Below are 18,540 nucleotides of genomic sequence, written 5' to 3' on the forward strand. Positions count from 1 at the left end.
CATCCTCATGTTAGCAGTGGGAAAAAAGCATGATCATGTTGTTAAAGTACTGGACTTGATTGGACTATGGTGTTTGTTTTTCCAGGAGAAGATGATGATGATGATGAATGTGGGGAAGAGAAGCTGCCCTCCTGTTTCGATTATGTGATGCACTTTTTGACCGTCTTCTGGAAGGTCCTTTTTGCCTTTGTGCCCCCCACAGACTACTGGAATGGTTGGGCCTGCTTTGTTGTCTCCATCTTGATGATTGGCCTCCTGACAGCTTTCATTGGGGACTTGGCATCCCATTTTGGCTGCACCATCGGCTTGAAGGATTCTGTGACTGCAGTCGTGTTTGTTGCACTTGGAACTTCGGTACCAGGTAAAAAAAAAATTCCCTGCCAGGACCTTTCCTGTCCTTCCCCTGTGCTGAGTCTTGAGGGGGAGGGGGGGCACTAGCAGGGGGTGGGTAACTGCCCTGGTCTCCATGAAGAGCAATTAAGCTTGTAACATGACCACCATATGGGAAATCATAGCAGTGTGCTTCTGTCCTTTACACTGTTTGTTGACAGTGGGTTATCTAAAATATAGCTTCACCTTGGGATTCCCAGGCCTTCCATGCTTGGCATATTTTGAAAACAATATTTTCCTAAAGGGTTTTTTACCATGAGTAACTGATAGTAGCGGTGGAAACAGCAGCCAATCCACATTTTCTTCCTGAGAGAGGAAAGTTCAGGTGCTGCATACAGTGTTAAAGGAGGATGGATCCCTACTTTTCCTTTCGCCACTGTCTATATATACCAGTATATATTTTCCAGACCTAAAATGGGTATGAAATTAACTGCACTTAGAGTGTTTTGGGAGGGGTTTTTTAAGTCCCCTTAAAACAGAGGTGGTCCTTAATTCATTCCAGGTATATTCCTTTTGCTTGGCAAGACTTTCACATTTTTATCCCATTTTTCCTTTTCCCAGAAGATTCTCTTTGTCCAGTTAATACTGATATATGAATAAATAGAAAATCAGTGGAATTGGAAGAAGGGACTTTTGGGTCTTGTTATTCTTAGTATCATTTTCACTTCTTGCTGCTACTGATGATAGATCCAAGCCATGTTCTCCACTCTCTTACTATACATTAAGAATGGATAGATCTGGATTTGCATTGGACAACAATTCCTATTCTTCTGCCACACTTCTGCTACTTAGCTGGCAGCCAGATGTCCATCAACAACATGCAGAGTGTCACCAGATACTTCACCCCCATCTCTTCTACAGCAGCTAGAATCCAGGGATAGAAAGCTTGCAGTATCAGGTTCTTTTTGCAGGTCCTTTTTCATGGTCTGTAGCCATCGCTAAACATCTGTTGCAGTTAAAAAAAAGAAAGCTGAAAGGTATAAAGGATGGGCTAGAAAGTAAAACCCAACATCCATGTCACAATATTGTGCAAATCAGCAGTGTGCCTTCATCTGTGTCTTAGAATGAACTACTGGGTTCAGAAGATTCCCCACGCTTGAACAAAGGACGTGCTCACAGTTGTTTTTACTCTTGCAAAGCTTTATTTAAGGATACTCGCAGAGGCAGGTGATAGAACAGAGCAGAGAAGACGGTCACTTCACATCGGCCTTAGGCGGCAGCCGCTACTTCGCATGGTTCTTCTTGCCCCAGAGTGTCCCGATTCCGGGGATGCGATAGCCTGAACCGGGGATCCGTGCAAGTCGGAACTCTTGCCAGAGCTGAGGAACCCATCGTAACTTAAAAATGTACAGCTTATATAGTCTGGAGTAAATAATGTTATCTCAAGCTAGGGATTTGGTTATTTCAAGCTAGGAATTTGGGGATGAGTCGTTATCTAACAGACTTGGTGTATTACAACATTCTACTATCTAGGTTCATGGTTTGGTCACGCTTACAGAGCAGGAGGCTATGTGCTGCTTCACTGGCCTACTATGGAATCAGCGTGCAGAACTCTTGCTATTAGCAAAGCTCTTGCTATTACAATCTGTCTCACTGCTCACCTTCCCGCTGAGCAGGGTAAAGGGGGTTTGGAGACAAGACAGATGAGGGGGTACAGGACAGAGGGAAGCAGAACCATTAATACTGCAGAAAAAGATAGCAGGAGGCCCTGTGCTCTCAGCTCCTGCAGACCAGGCATGTCTCTCTGTCACAACTGTCTTGGACTCCCTGCCCTGCTGCTCCCATTCTCAGGTTGTATCCTGAAGGAGAGTGGCTGCTGTTGGTTTGCTGAGGAGAAGAGTTGAAATGCCTCCCACTCTAGCTATGGGCCGCCTGCTGCCTTGTCATCTTGATATGTCCTCCAGGGAGCAGAGAGAAGGAGGGGAGTGCCTGGCACCAGCCATTGTTTAAGATTTGGGGGAAGGCAGTTCCATTGTCACAGTAGGTTATCAGGGAAAAGCCAGCCCTGAGCTCATGGGTTCCCCTCAAAACTCCAGGTCACACTCAGTGAAGTTAAGAGGTGTGCAGGCTTGCTGCAGGTATTGATCATGGTATCATCCAGTCCCAGGGCTCAGTGAGCCAGCAGTCTCCTCAAGGAACACATCCTAGTCCCAATCCTAGGATGCCTGAGAATTATACACCATGTTCCCTGCCTCCTGATAGCTGAAAATGGGCAGTGCTGACATTCTTTGTCAAAGGGAGTAAATAGCAGGCATTGGCAGGTCTGTGTTTCTGCAAATTATGCTTTGTGCTAATTAGAAATGGACCAAGGACCCTGTGTTTCACTTTTGCCAAACCTCCCTATTCAGATTTTGTGTTTCCCATACTGGAAGCAGGCCTGGATCAGAGCTGAACTCCGTATTTTTCAAAATCCTCAAGTGGAGGAACATGCGGGTTGGATAAAGTTTTTCTTTCAGCACCAAAAGAGTTTGGGGTAAGGGATGATTTTGCAAAAACATAGCTGGGTTTAAATTTTTCTAAATCAAGAGTATCGAGAGTCTTATCTTTGAGGTTGAGGTCAGGCCCTGTCTCTGGTAAAGTGCTCCATATAGGATTTTAGTTTTGCTCCATAGCAATCAGGACATGATGGCTGCTTGTACACATGACAGGGGTTTAGTCCCCTAAATTGAAACGGTAGGTTTTTAATTGTGATGATTAAAAACCTACCATTTCAATTTAGGGGCTTCCCATCCCTGTTATGGCGAGGGGCCTGATCCTTTTTCCACAAAGACTGCTTGCAGCTGGGGGCCAAGATGCCAGTGGGTCAGCCCCATCCAACTGCTCCCCAAGCCTGAGCAGGGGCAGCCCCCAGCCTGCCAGCAGCCTGCACAGATGGCCCCAGGGGGTGCCACCGCTGTGGAGGGAAGGACTGGGGCCCTTGGTAGCTCACCCCATGGCCACAAGCAGGCTCCTGGGGGGTGGAGGAATCAGGCCTCTCGCCACTTTTTTTTTTTCCAATGGAGCCTACCCCTAAGGCAGCGCAGGGAAGCAGCAGGAGGGTGGCTGAGTGTGCAGTGGGGACGGTGCACAGTGTGCTGAAAGCCCAACAAACCCGAGCCTCCCTGAGCCTGCTTGGGCTTTCAGTACCCTTTTCAGCATCATCCCCACCACCTTCAGCCGCCAGTACACCTAACCACCCTCCTGCCACTTCCTTGTGCTGCCCCAGGGGCAAGTCAGCCCATTCCCAGGTGGTCCCAGGCAGTGGGAAGGCGGTGAGGACAGTGCACAGTGCTCTGGAAGCCTTGGCAGGCTCGAGGAACAGTTGGATCTGGTGGGTGCTGCCTCCAAGCTAGTGCAGCATCTGGCCTGCTAGCAGCCTACCCAGGCAGCCCCAGGGGGTGCTGCCACCATGGAGGGAAGGACCAGGGGCCACTCAGCCCGCTGGCAGCTCGCCCCCAGCTGCAGGAGAGGTGGGCAGGCTTTGTGCAGCAGGAGGGGAAATAAAAAAGGAACAGGCCCCTTGCTGCTTCTGCCTTCAGCCTGGCTGTCCTGTGGCCAGTAAGTGACCTGTCAGATTAAAGGCTGCAACATTACAAGTAGCTACATTGCAAACTAAACTACATGGAGATGTGGTTTAGTTTGGAATGTAACAAACTCATTTAATTCGCAAAAAAAAAACCCCATATGTATAAAGCGTGAAGCAATTAAACTACAAAAATGGGCAATGTTTGTCATGTGTACTAGTGTCCAATAACAGTCCATATGCCTGCTCTGGCCCAGGGCAAGTGAATGCTGAATGAACTAAGGAAATTACCACTTCAGCAAAATATGGCTAAACCACCAGGGGGTAAAAGTAGGTACATTTTTAATTTGCTACAGTTTGTTTATTTGTCCATTCCCCAAGGTGATCTGAACTGGGCCTGTTACAACCAGGCCTAGAAAGTAACAGCCAGATACATCACCAGTTTGATAGCCAACATGTAAATAAAAATAGGGAAAGAAAAGGAGAGAGTTAAAACCCAGCAGCCTCTTGCAATCAGATAGCAAAGAATTATCTTCCACATCCTTATGGGGGAGAATTTCCATTTCAGTCAGTATCTTCTTGACTTAATTGTGTTGGTTAAAAAAAAAAAATTGGCATCCTGTTCATTTTATTACAAAAAAAAATCTTTTAAGAATCTTGAGGAAACTTGAATTTTGCTAGAAACTATAAGAAAAACATGGAACTCTAGAGACAAAGATTCTTTTACACTGTGCTTCTTCTGGCACTGGGAAAAAACAAATATTATTTTATCTATAAGTAGTACTTTTTTCCCACCTCCATGCTGGAGTCAGAATAAACATACCAGCCACATGGCAGTGCTAGAGCCAATACAGCCAACATTGTTGACAGATAAAGCAGACATTGATTAAACAAGAGTAGATTTAAAAGATGTACAAAATATTTTAAAAATATCTAATGATGTGGATAATTGGAATTTGGTACTTAAAAATGATTTCAGGTACCCTTTCTCTCTCCCAAAAGTTTCAAGATACTTAATATCGCTGTAGATTTTGCAGCGTTTTTCCATGTAATAGTAAAATCACTGCCTGGCTTGAAGCCCTTGTTTCCTTTCTGAGTTTCTGCTTCTTTAATCTTATCTCTTAGATCTCTTACACATTTTTGTACACTTATGGTTCTCTTGTTCCACCCCTTTGATGAGACTGGCTTTGGCTTTGATCCATACGCATCAAAATGAGTTTGCAGAGTTTGAGTAGCTGCTGGAATTGCTTCCAGTAGAACAGCTAAAATGTTTTCTGATACCAATTGTTTGGAGACATGTCCCTGGCTGAATTACTAGATGGCCTCAAAAACTGTGTTGATTAGTAGAGACTGAAAAGGAGGTTGAGGGGAGGCACAGAAGGAGCCTGTGCTTTCTATTGCTAATCCCTTGTTTTGCAGTAAGTTCAAGGGGCGACACAAATACCCCTGCTCTTCCACACTTTACAGCTTTCCACTGTCCTTCACAGGATGGGATCTAGCAGAGTGCTTGTGCACCAAGCATAGTAATGTCCCAGAAGAACATAATCAGAGGCAGCCCAACCAAGCTTCACCCAGATTGTGTACAGTAGGGCCAACGCTGAGCAGCAAAATACCAAGCATCAGGCCCCAAAAAGTCTTGTGGTTCCCTTAAATATCATGAGACTAAACAAAATATTAGATCAGGGCATTTTCTGTAGGTGCCTCCTGGTTTTAGAAGCTTTAGATGTTACATGTTTTGATTTTTCTTTATTGGCATATCTCCTGTCTATTTTAAATAAAAATATTCCACAATCACCTGACTCCAGGAGATGGGCCTTCAAGAAAAACAGGTTTTTTTTCAGTAAAATGACCAGAGATATAGGAAGAACAATTCTGAGAGAAAACTAATGTGGATTCCAGAAGACTAGGTTGATAACAGATCAAATCTTCTCGCTAAGACAAATAGTTGAGGACAAAATGGAAATATAATCAAAGTGTACATGTTCTATTCATAGACTTCCAGAAAGCCTCTGATAGCATACACAGACAAAGCCTTTGGGCCATATTAGCTGAATTACGAATTCCCAACAAACTAACTGAACTCATTAAAGTTTTCATGCATGAATCAAAAAACAGAATTAGCACTTATGGAAGAAAATCAGACCCCCTTCCCAGTTAGAACCAGATTGAGACAGGGAGATGGCCTGTCTCTGATCCTATTCAGTTTGGCACTGGAAAAAGTAATCAGGCGCATAAATAACATGAGGGGAGGAGTTCAACTGAAGAGTTCTGTCTGATTCAGAGCCTGTGCAATGAAAAGTTAAGCCTTTTTTTTTTTACCATCTTCCCTTACCAAGAGGCAAAAACCGAAGTATATAGTATCTGACCTAATTATGTTCCATCTATTAAAAACAACAATGGAATATCTACAAGAATGCACAATCATGTTCACTCTTAATTGCAAGCATATGGTCACCTTTGAGAATGGTATTGGCCAAAGGTGCTAAATCCAGTTCTGTGATCTCATTCTATTGGGCCCCCAGTCACTTGTTAATTTATAGCTAAACATGCAGAAGGAGTAACTAAACAAGATAGTGCCTGTCCCTTGTCATACCATTTCAAATCGGGTATTGGAGATGCTCATTTTCCTCCATGCTTAAAAGGATCACCTGGTGTAACACAAACTACCCATCACTTTGAAACTGCACATGGAGAGACCAAGCTATTGCAAAACTCCAGTGTCTTCTAGTTTAGGTACTTTGGAAGGTGTAAGAGAACACAGGACTCTTGGTAGCTGTAGCCTGCTTCACAAGAGCATCGTGTGAACTCTAAACATTTTCTACTGTGAAGAGATGGCACATATCTGTGTATGGCAGGGATGTCAAACTCATCTAGTCCTGCAGGCTGGACCCATGGACCAGCCCTATATCTTGGATCCAGCGTGTGTCTTAGAGTAGGTGCCACATGCAGTTCAGTTCTGCTTTGGTCACTCCAAGGCTGTGCTGCACATGGCAGCCACTCCACCACTCTCGGACACAAACTGAAACAGGCACTGTGACGGTGCATGGGGCCCTGTGGCATGCTTGGTCTGCTGCTTGGTCTGCTGCTTGTGTGCTGCTGCAACTCCAAGACCCAGAGGCTAGGCAATATGGTTCTGCAGGCTATATCTTTGACACCTCCAGTATATGGCATCCTCCCATGCCCATCTGTTTTGGGGGGAAATGACAAAGATGAGGGGATGCTCCCCTGCAAAATCCTGGAAAAACAAGATAATGCTGAACCTGTAGGCTCAGATCCAGCCAGGGCTGTTCACTTTCTTCCTGGAATTTAAGCATATAAGCAGTCCCATTACTGAGGGAATTATTCATGTTCTGAAAGCTAAGCAGGGGTTTGCCTGCACAGTTGGATTGGATACTTACTCACTGCCCACTCCTTTGTTGGGGATTCACCCAGAATAACACTCCCAAGCAGTGCAGCTGGCTGAGAACTTCCGCATCAACATGCCTCCTCTGTAAGGACAGCTTAATCAGGAGCTACTGGTATCATGTACCAAACAACTTCAAGGGGGAGGGGAGAATAAGCCTAAGCACTCCCACACTGACCATCTAACCAGAAGCCAAAAACATGGTTGTATAAGCCAAAACATGGTTCTGCAACCAAGATGTGACATAGCATTTCCTACCAAAATTTAGTTTCTAAATTTTAGGAGGAAAACAGAGGTAATGGAGAGGAAGCCTGGTCCTGGGATTATGGCTTTGGGCTGTGGAGAGAGAGGTAGTTAGCTGTGTTAGTCTAAAGTTAAGCAGAAGGCAGAGTAGATTTGCACCTTTCTAGGCTGTCTAAATCAGAGATGCATTGCATAAGCTTTCATAAGCAGTAGGCTTCAGGTGAGTTGGGCTGGGGCCAAGGAGACCTACCGAGGTTGAAATCTTGGCTCAGATACAGACAGCCTGAAAGTCCTGAATAGATTTTGGGAAGGTACTTGGATACCTAAGGATGCAGACCGACACATAGAGAGCATGTAGAGAGTACGAAAGTACACCTGATGCCCACTGATTTCAGTATAGCGTTGTTACAAAGTGCAGACCCCACTAGTTTACAACCTGAGGGATTCCTTGGTCTGTGCCGCAATAATGCAATGTACACACCAGATTCTAAGGGCAAAGGAAAAAAGCTATCCTCTGAAAGTTTGAGCCGTCTCCTTTTCCTCATACCTTTAATCAGTCAGGCAGTCTGAGCATGTTTTATGCCATTCCCCCTTCATGCAGAATGATTGTAATGGAGCATCAAACAGGCACTCACGTGACTGCAGCACAGATAGGCATGGAGAAGCTTAGAATAATTTTGACATCACTTATAAACTATAATTATTAATTTGAGTCGCTTCAATGATAATGCAGGAATATTGCTGGGGGAAAAAAAGAGCGGAAATTATATAAATTTCCACCTTGGTGCTTTGAGAAGTAATGTGATCTTTTGATTTTTACTGTAAATTAACCTTCATATTATATTTATTGGAACTTGGGTTTCCATTTACATGGAAAGGGATGCTTCCTGCCAGATGTAACTTTACAATCTCACCTTCAAACCCCATGGAGAGAGCATGCTCAGGAGAAACTCTCAGTGAATACAAATAAAAAATGAAAGTATAAATAATCACTTTTTTCCAAGCAGTCCTGCGCCTTGTTTTACCCAAGGTGACCTGAGAGCAAAGAAATGCATTAAGTAGTCAGATTCCTGAACAGTTCCTGGCATTGTTTTTCATTGGTGGTGTTCACGTGAAATAAAAAGTCCCTAATTTGCCCATAAGCTTTAATACACAATAGATCCAATTATATATTGGAGACAGTCTTTAACTGAGACTATTTTCACTATAATGGGTATGAAATATGAGTGTTTATTTATTACTGAAGCTTCCCAGCCTGAACAAAACATATGAATAATTAACAAGGCAAATTAATTGAAAACATAATTAAAGATGGAAGTATGAAAAGCTGAAAGAAACATGACATGACAGGGGCAATCTACCATGGCTTTTGTAAAGCCTCTCCTACCCATTAGATTTTTTTGAGGAAGTCAGCAAAAGAGTCAAAAGCGTAAAATGGACATAATATCATTAATTTGGATTTTCAGACCAGCCTCTCATAAATCCCCTCCCTCAAGCCTAATAGGGAAGCTAAGCAGAGGCATAGAACTTGAGGAGAGAAGGGACTATTAGATCATATGGGCTGACCCCCTGAATGTGACAAGTATTTTAGTTTTCTCCAGCTTTTCCTGTCTTGCATTGGCCTTCGGTGAAAATTCTATTTGAAAAAAGCTCATCTTCCCATGAGGTGTCCATCCTTGAGCTGAAAGTGCCAAAACAGGTAGAATCCATCACTTCTTCTGGCATTTTTTCCCCCAAAGTTACATCCCCCTCACTGTTACAATGCTCTACCTGATTTCTAATTTGAACTTGTCTGGCTTCAGCTTTCAGCCACTGGATATCGCCATTTATTTCAGGTATTTCCCAATTCATTTAAAGAGACTGTAATTATCCAATCTTTTGTCCTCCTGAAGGTACTTACCCTCTGTAGTAAACTCCATTCTTCCTCTTTTTGATATGTTAAAGCAGGGGTGGGCAAAATATGGCCCACAGGCCAGATCCGACCCACAGAGGGGCTTTGTTTGACCTACAGTGGGTCCCTTGTTCCTGCCTGTCCCAGGCACCATCAGCCATGGCGTGTCCTGCGGCCCCCCTGGGCAGGCAGTAGGGCTGAGGTGAATCTGCAGCTGGACTGCTTTTCTAGGCAGCCCGGGCAGTGGCAGCTGCATCCAGCTACCACTGCCCTGGCCCCAGCCCTACAGTAATGGCAGGGACCCACATGAAACCCCGACCGACCCTGTGACTGCTGCGCACTCACCAGCTCATGCTAAACAGCTGCAACAACAGCAGTGCCGGCAGGGCAGAAGTGTGCTCAGCGCAGGGGAAAAGCAGCCCCTCCCCCTCACTGCTGCCTGTGCTACCTACAGCAGCCATGCAGAGCCCAAGCTGGGCTGCCCTGCATCTCCTACGCCCAGGCAAATAATACTCTGGCATGCATCAATCGATGCCTCTCCAGCAAGACCAAGGAGGTGATTCTTCCACTCTACTCAGCACTGGTAAGACCACAGCTGGAATACTGCATCCAGTTCTGGGCACCACATTTTAACAAGGACATGGAGAAGCTTGAGACAGTCCAAAGAAGGGTGACCCGTATGATCAGAGCCTTACATGGAGAGTCATATGAGGAAAGACTGAGGGATCTGGGACTCTTCAGCCTGAAGAAAAGAAGGCTGAGACGGGACCTGGTAGCAGCTTACTGCTATACTAGGGGAGTATATCAAGGACTTGGTGAGCAACTGTTCACCAGGGCACCCTAGGGGAAAACTAGGAGTAATGGCCACAAACTCCTAGAAGACCGATTCAGGCTCAACATTAAGAAAAGCTTCTTCACAGTCAGGGTGTCCAGACTGTGGAATAAGTTCCCTCCAGAGGTAGTGCAGTTGCCTACCCTGGAAATCTTCAAGAGGCGACTAGACAGTCACCTTGCTGGGGTCACCTGACCCCAGTTGTCTTTCCTGCTTGGTGCAGGGGGCTGGACCCGATGATCTTCCAAGGTCCCTTCCAGCCTCACAATCTATGAATGCTCTGTGCTGCCACCACTGCCCCACTGGGCAGCGCAGAGACGGTGGTGACACTGGTAAAGCCACAGAGCAGCCCAGGATGGGCTCTGCCAAACTGCTGTAGGAAGTACAGGGCAATGGTGAGGAGGAGGGACCACTTTTTCCCCACACTGGGCACACTTCTGTCCCACTGGTGCTGCTATTGCTGCAACTGTTCAGCATGAGCAGGTGAGTCTGCAGGAGGCACAGGGTGGGTCAGGTTGGGGTTGCACATGGGTCCCTGCCATTACTGTGGCCAGAGGCTGTCTCAGAATAGGAGTGATCCTGCCTCAAGCAGAGAGTCAGACTAGGTGACCTCTGAAGGTCCTTTCCAATCATACTTTTCTGTGATTTCTATGATTACTATAATTTCTATTCTCATCTCTTTCAATGGGACAAAGATTTGGCCTGAAGTGAACAAAAGTGAGTAAAAATGTCACAGTGAATCGGTGGTTAATTTTTTGCAACCTCCTTCCCTATTTGTAGGCATCTCAGTGTCTCCTGACATGGCTGCTTCGGAAAGGCAATTCACTAAGTAGTTTGGACGAAGAATTCTTGATCTGTAAATTTTTTGTGAGAAAATTCACTTCAAGGCCTTAATGACAATATCCATGAAGGTGGTTTTTTTGTGACAGGATATGTACCGATAGATCATATATTATTGTGTATTTCTCTCCACATTAGTATCAGAGACAATGCATTGGTGCAACTCACTCCCTTCCCTTTACCTCTTCCATTTTTCCCCCGCCCCCGGGGGTTGCAAGAAACAATGGCCACAAGCTAGCAGAGAGCAGATTTAGATTGGACATTAGGAAGAACTTCTTCACAGTTCGAGTGGCCAAGGTCTGGAACGGGCTCCCAAGGGAGGTGGTGCTCTCCCCTACCCTGGGGGTCTTCAACAGGAGGTTAGACGAGTATCTAGCTGGGGTCATCTAGACCCAGCACTCTTTCCTGCTTATGCAGGGGGTCGGACTTGATGATCTATTGAGGTCCCTTCCAACCCTAACATCTATGAATCTATGAATCTATGAAAAGGCAGTCCAGCAAGGAGCCACCACAGCCCCGCTGTGTGCCCATGGGGCTTCGGGACACACCCCGGGTGGATGGTACAGAGCAGGCTCAGGGGCCGGGTCAGGGCTGTATGCATAGTCTGTCTGATCCGCTCCAGTGGGGGTGAGTCTGGAGCAGGCTTGTGGCACACTGGGGCTGCACGCTGCTGGCAGAGGTGGGGAGGCAGCGCAGGGCACGTGGGCTCTGGGCTGTTACATGGCGGGGGCGGGGGTGGGGGCTGACCGGCTTGGGGGCACACGCAGGGGTTCCCATGCACACCCCACCGTACCCAGAAACCCTCCCTCACAAACCCCACAATCACACCCTCCCCCACACACACTCACATACCCCACAAACACCGCACCTCCCCACACCTCCCCACATGCACCTCCCCACACATACCCATGGGCCTCTGGGAGGAGCCCTGCTCACTGCTGCCCACATACATCCCACCACACACACACACACACACACACACACACATCCCGAGTCACCCTCCCCCTCCACACACCCCACAAACCCCATAACCACCCACTCATACCCCCCCCCACACCCCCCACAATATACAAGAGTAAGACTTCATTTTGAGCTACTATGCAGTTGCCTTTATTTACACAAAGCAAACACGCACAAATCAGGACAAAAATATATTTTTTTAAATAAAAAACATCCATTGTGGATGTTTGAATTTTAGTATACAATTTGGTTTGTTTTCCGGTTCCAAGTTGGCAGACCCCCTTCCCCAAAGGAGTACTTCCCAGACAAGGAGAGGGACATCCAGTGGCAAAGGTTAGGGGGGCAGGACTTCCGGTCCCAAGATGGGGACCAGGGGGCGGGGCACCTGTTAAGGGGTGTAGTTACCCTTGCAGCCCTCAACAGCTCACCAAAATTCGTTAAGCAGCCCTCCAGCCAAAATAATTGCCCACCCCTGTGCTAAAGCCTTTCCCATCAGGCATTTTGAAATCCCAGTCATATTGGTAGCTAGTAGTAGGGGAAGAGACTGTACCACAGTGGCATGTGCTTGAATCTTCAGAAGAAAGCAAGGCAAAGGGGCGGCTTTAGCAAAAGCAAGCAGAGCAGGCCAAAAAAAATGGGAGAAGTTTCTTTACGTGAAATTGTCAACATTTCCAGCCAAACATTTCAGTACTTCATGAAAAGAAATATAAAAACAATGAAAAGAAATATGAAAACAAAAGGGATACGAGTGAAGAGAAACCAGGCAGTGTCTTTTAAACTCAAACCGCAAAGCTTTCATTAAATTAAAGTTAAGGTTGAAAACTGCAGCCCTTAAACATCAGGAAATTATAATGTGAAACTTGCAGGTGGAATTGTGACTCTGCTGCCTTATGGGTGTGTGAATCACTGGGCAGGACCACATCTCAATCAGGGGGCAGCCTGTGAAGCAGCATTGTATGGGGAATGTGGCTAGAAGTTAGGGGTAAGTATAAACCCAAGGGGTATTCATAGTCTAGGAATTGCACATGTATCGATGCATCACTGACTGATTGGACATTTCCCATTTTCCCTTGCAGACACGTTCGCCAGCAAAGTGGCTGCTACACAGGATCAATACGCAGACGCCTCAATTGGGAACGTCACAGGGAGCAATGCTGTGAATGTCTTCCTGGGGATTGGGGTGGCCTGGTCCATCGCCGCTATCTACCATGCAGCCCATGGGGAAGTATTCCGTGTCTCCCCTGGCAGCTTGGCTTTCTCCGTCACCCTCTTCACCATTTTTGCTTTTATCAGTGTGGGTGTGCTGCTCTACCGCCGGAGACCTGAAATTGGAGGTGAGCTGGGTGGGCCACGGACTGCCAAGCTTCTGACATCCAGCCTCTTTGTGCTCCTTTGGCTTTTGTACATATTCTTCTCATCTCTGGAAGCCTACTGCCACATAAAGGGCTTCTAAAGGAACAATCAGAGATAGTAAATATATATATATATATATATATATATATATATATATATATATCTATATGTATCTATATAGAGAAATATATAGATATAGATATAGATATAACATGTCTAAAGAACAGAGAAAGAAGAAAAGGCCTTTGCCATGTTCACTTACCTGCTGATGGAATGCAGCTTTGGAGCATTCTTTGTACTAAATAGGAGTAAGAATTAAGCAAGATTCTAAACCAGGGGCAACATCCTATTAAAGGAGGCATGGATACAAGGCCATCTTTGCAAAGCTGCCTGCAAGAGTGTATGGTAATGACTGAGTCCTTTGTTATTTTTTTCCCTCCCCTGGGAGGATTGGCCTGAATGCAATGTGGGCTTTTTTTTTTGATAAGGTAGAGGCCAGACTAGCCATTAAGAAACTGAGTGGTGAACCAGGGAAGGAGAGAAATAAGGTAGCTCATGACTTTCTTACAAAAATCTATTTGCCTTCATGACTTGAGAACATGCATATCTGTCCCCATTGGAGAAAAGCAAGAGTCTGGACTGAAAAAGGAAGGTCAGGGGTGTGAGAGCTTTCTAAGAATATACTGTAAAGCCTGCTGCCATTCTTGTTTTGACGCCCCGTTGATTAGCCAGTTGTTAGAACACTGAGGTTTGAAAAAAATGGGCGATCTTTTTCCTTATTTATTTTGGGCTGTCTTACGATCAGCATATGATCCTCCAAAGACCCACCCACCGAGATCAGCGAGCTCTCCCTTTCCTCCCGTCTGTGCTCTGTAGACGCGTGTCCAAATCCTTCGTCCAAGTCTCAGTTTCAGTTCCAAAAGAATCTTGTGGGCTTTCCTTTCATCGGCCGTCTGCTCCCTGCCCAGCGCAGTGCATTGCTCCTGTCTCATGCTCCTGTTTGGGAATGCTGTTGCGGTACTTGTAACACTTTGCATGAATGAAGCAAACTGTATATGTATATAGCATCGAATAGTGATAGTCCACCCAGCAATGTGGATTGAACGTTGAAGACATGCGTGAGTTTTCTTTTCACCCAGTTTTATTCTTTTTTTTCTTTAGTTTTGTTGGGATAATGGGAGGGAAACAGTTTATCCTTCGTTGCTCTGTGCATGCGTTTCTAAGAAGCAATAATGAAGAGCTATGTGACTGTGGATGTGAAGGGGAAGAATCTGTGCAAAAAACACCATAAAAGGCTTCCAGAGTGAAACAGTGGATCCACTGAAGGCAGTTGTGAGACTCCCATTGCCTTCAGTGGTGCCAGGGTTTCCCCCAAGGTAGTCTGGTCCACAACTCACTGAAGTCCACGTGCAGAATTTCACTGATTTCAGGAAGTTTTAGCACAGGCCTACAAAGACTGGCATACTGCCTTTAGGGCTGCATCCTGCCTCCTTTGCTCCTGGGTCATAGAACTTGGTTCTACAATTGGTCCTTTAGAAATCAATGGGGCAAAGTCCTACTCAGCCTGATGAAGAGTGGCAGCATCAGCCTCCCTCTATAAGCAAAACATGGCTGGGCTTCACCAGCACCAGTTTTTTCCCAGAACACTTCTACATTTTCTCTGTCTACCACCAATAGCAGATATCATTATTAACAGTGGTTGCAGAATCCCTGCTTTCCATTCCTGGTGTCATGTGCACCCATCACTGATATTCAGCTACAGCCCTGCGAGCAAACATTAAGCCATGAGCAATCGGTGGGTCTTTAAAACTGTATCTCTTCAAGGGTCACTTGAAGACTGAACAGTTCAGTGTCAGGTTTAGAGGAATATCATTGTTTCCAAGCTCTCTGGTGCTCTTGGTTCTGCCATTGCAATGTTCTTACCGGAGAAGGGCAAATCTTGCATTGTCCAGCAGCGAATGCATTTATCACTAGGGATTATTATTTATTATTCACTGCACACCAACAATGCGCTCGCTCGATACTATACAATGCACAGATGTCAAGATAATCCCTGCTCTGGAGAACTTGTTTTCTAGATAACAGATATCAGCGACTGAAAAGGAAAGAGCTCCCCCTAGCTTATTTGCTTTTGTTGTGTGTGTTCTTTACGAAACAGTAACTCAGGAGGAGGGATTTGAACCAGGAGAGGGTTTGGCCTGGGGTTCCACATGTGCAGAGCAACACAGAATGACCTTTAAGAAAAAATCAGAGAAGAGAATCAAGGCTTCACAGGGGGCTGCTAAGCCCATCTACTTGGACCATACCTCCCTGCCCCCTCCCCCCCCACTTTCCAACTGTTACCTGTGTGATGGATAGCTATAGGTATGCAGATGCACAGGCAGACACAGTCCCAGCTCCTATAGCAAGGTGCACACAAGTGCTACATTTGAGGGCTGGCATGAACACCTTGCACAAAGCAGATGGCAGTTTAAGGGAAGATTAGGGCCCAATCCTGCCATTTATGTTTGGAGGTCACCTGCTGTGAGTCACCCCATTATCTCTCAAGGAGTCACCCATTGTAAGGAAGGGTGGTAGAACTGGGCCCTAATGGATCATCCTTGCCAAAGTAAATGAGAAGCCAGGCTTCAGGGTCACAACACAGTGGTTCCTAGCATCTCTTCTGCCTCCCTTGTGACTCCCCTAAAATCAATGCAGTAAAGAGAATTTCACATTTAAAGTCCATGGAAAATCTGAGTACCAATCAGAGGCTCATGTGTGTTTGTCTGTATGTGTCTGTGTGTGCATGTATATGTATATACATACATATATGTGTGTGTGTATGAAAAGTATATGCACATATATGTGTACACACATATATATATTATAAAGCTAGATCCTCAATTGACGTTCATCAGCATCACTCAGTCAACTTCAGCAGAGAGAGATGCCAATTTGTAAACCCATTGATTATCTGGCCCTAATTATTGCAAAAGAACTGTTCAGCAGAGAAACTGCAGGGATAAAATTCTGCATCTGCCCTCCTCAATGTCTCTTTCATTTGCATTCTTTCCTTGGCCTTGCTTGTAACCCAAGCTAGCCTAAATCATACCCAGCACATCACTTGGTAGTTTCTTCTGATCTAGCTGGAGGTTGTGTCTGACGTTTCTGTAACAATTGGCTGGGGTATTTTGCACTTGTTTTGAACAATCTGTGGAAGACTTTAATTATCCTGTTGTAAGTTTTCATTTAGGAATATAATGAACTTTTTTTGTTCTTGTAGACATGATTTTCACTTTAAAGGGTTTTTGTTCCTTTTATTGTTCTTTCTTGGGTAAAAATGAAAAGACTGATTCAGGGTGTTCAGGGTTATTATTGCATTTGTGTACAATGATTTCATTTTCATTTGTTTGCCTTCATTGATTTTTATTTGTGTGTATTGTCCACAACCATAGTCAGTGAGTACACTAATTGTGATGATCCGTATCTATGGTACACAGCCACACCGAAAAATAAAGTTTCTATTGATTCCTGATTCATACTGTAGTTCTGTTCCATATCCTCTGTGAACCGTCTCATCTCTCTCTTCATTGTCTCTTCTTATTCTTTGTGATTCATTGGTTTGCCTTCATTATGGATCATTAATTGACCAGGCAGAAACAAGGGGCATCTTGACAGACTCAGTTGCAAATGTCAGGCACAAAGACATAAATGCTCCCATTTTAACACTGCAGGACAGAACCCCTTCATGTCGCAGGCTTCCCCTCATGCTGAACCTCACGTTGTGTCACTTCTACTATGTTACTTTTCCATTTTCTGCCCCTAGCTCATCCCTTTAGCTTCCCATGTTCTATCCTCATTGCTTCATCACACTTTAAGCTCTGTGCCTGGATTCATGCTCACTTGGAAACATCTTTTCTCTCTGGATATGCAAGGAGATAGCACTAGTCAAACTGACACATGGAGACATCCCAAGAAGAGAAAAATGACTAGAGCCTTTTGTGGCATAACTTGTCTTTGATCTGCATCAACTCTCCCAACACTGCCAGTTATTTCTTTGCACCTCAGAGGGATTATATGGCCCTGAGTCTTGACACCTGTTACTTATTTAGGCCTTCTGTTCTCATTTGAAGTCTTATGTTGAACTGAGTGAGGCATAGGATTAGGACAGTAGCTCACAATTGGCAATATAATAGTTAATTTTACTAACATGGGACCACATCTGATGCTCTGGCCTTCATTTCTACATATGTATTTTTGCACCCACAGTAGAATTCACCCACAAACATGTGCGCATGACCTGCCACATGCATGTTGGCAGGCAGCTACAGCCTTGTGACCAATTACCTGATGTGGCCTAGTCCAGCATGTAACTCCTAGCTGTTGCTTTAGCAATCTGAATTGCTTGTAAAGGTAGAGGGGTGGTAGTGGATGCTGGGGTTAGGCTGGGTGCATGCATGTCCTCAGTCTTCTGGCTTCGTAATATGCTCTGTATTCTTGAGGAGCAAAGGGTTTGAGCAACCTGCATCATCAAGGTAGACGCTGCTCTGTCTTTGGGGAGCTCATGCAGCTGGCCCTGCACTTCACTTCCCAACGTTGTTTCGTTAGAGGGCTGGAACCAAAGACCTTATGAGCATTCCAGTCTGATCCAGCACCCTGTCCCCCCATGACTTCAGCGAGCACTGTTTTAGGCCTCTGGGGCTCCATTCTGAACGTGCACCATATGTCATGTCAATCAGTGGGGATGCACTCAGTCCACAGGGAATGCTTTCAGGGCTGCCACTGAAGCCACGATTCCCTCTTGGGCATCATTCTCTAACAAAAAGCCCTCTCTGAAGCCCTCTGACATCCTAACAAGGCTTTGCCATTCACTGACAATACTAAAAGCACTGGCTCCTTACAGGCATTTATCTTCCAGTGTCATCATTAAACAGCCCAAAGTTTCTAATATGTTTGGCAGTAGCACACAGGTGAGAGCAAGTGTTTCATTTAGTAGCAATGTGTATGAATAGCAGAACTGCCTGTAAGTAAAGGTATTGCCAGGGTAGAAGTTTGTAAGCAAAAAAACAAAGAGGGAGAAGGCATTAAGCTTTCTTACTTGAGTTGTTTGCCAGGGGACCCATCCAATAGATCCCCATTGACTGTGC

The 18,540-nt window shown here is 45.3% G+C and overlaps 1 protein-coding gene across 13 annotated transcripts in view; it reads left to right on the forward strand.

Moving 5' to 3' along the window:
* Positions 1-16,928, forward strand: part of SLC8A1 (solute carrier family 8 member A1) — a 349,364-nt gene extending 332,436 nt beyond the window's left edge. For all 13 annotated transcript variants that reach the window (XM_059720277.1, XM_059720279.1, XM_059720281.1 and 10 more), the window contains 2 exons: positions 86-361; positions 13,138-16,928. In XM_059720277.1, the coding sequence (XP_059576260.1) occupies positions 86-361; positions 13,138-13,514 (653 nt within the window). In that variant the 3' untranslated portion in view covers positions 13,515-16,928. The remainder of the gene's footprint in view (positions 1-85; positions 362-13,137) is intronic.
* Positions 16,929-18,540: the final 1,612 nt, after the last annotated feature.

The sequence above is a fragment of the Alligator mississippiensis genome, chromosome 1 (genome assembly GCF_030867095.1).
Source record: "Alligator mississippiensis isolate rAllMis1 chromosome 1, rAllMis1, whole genome shotgun sequence".
Lineage (NCBI taxonomy): Eukaryota > Metazoa > Chordata > Crocodylia > Alligatoridae > Alligator > Alligator mississippiensis.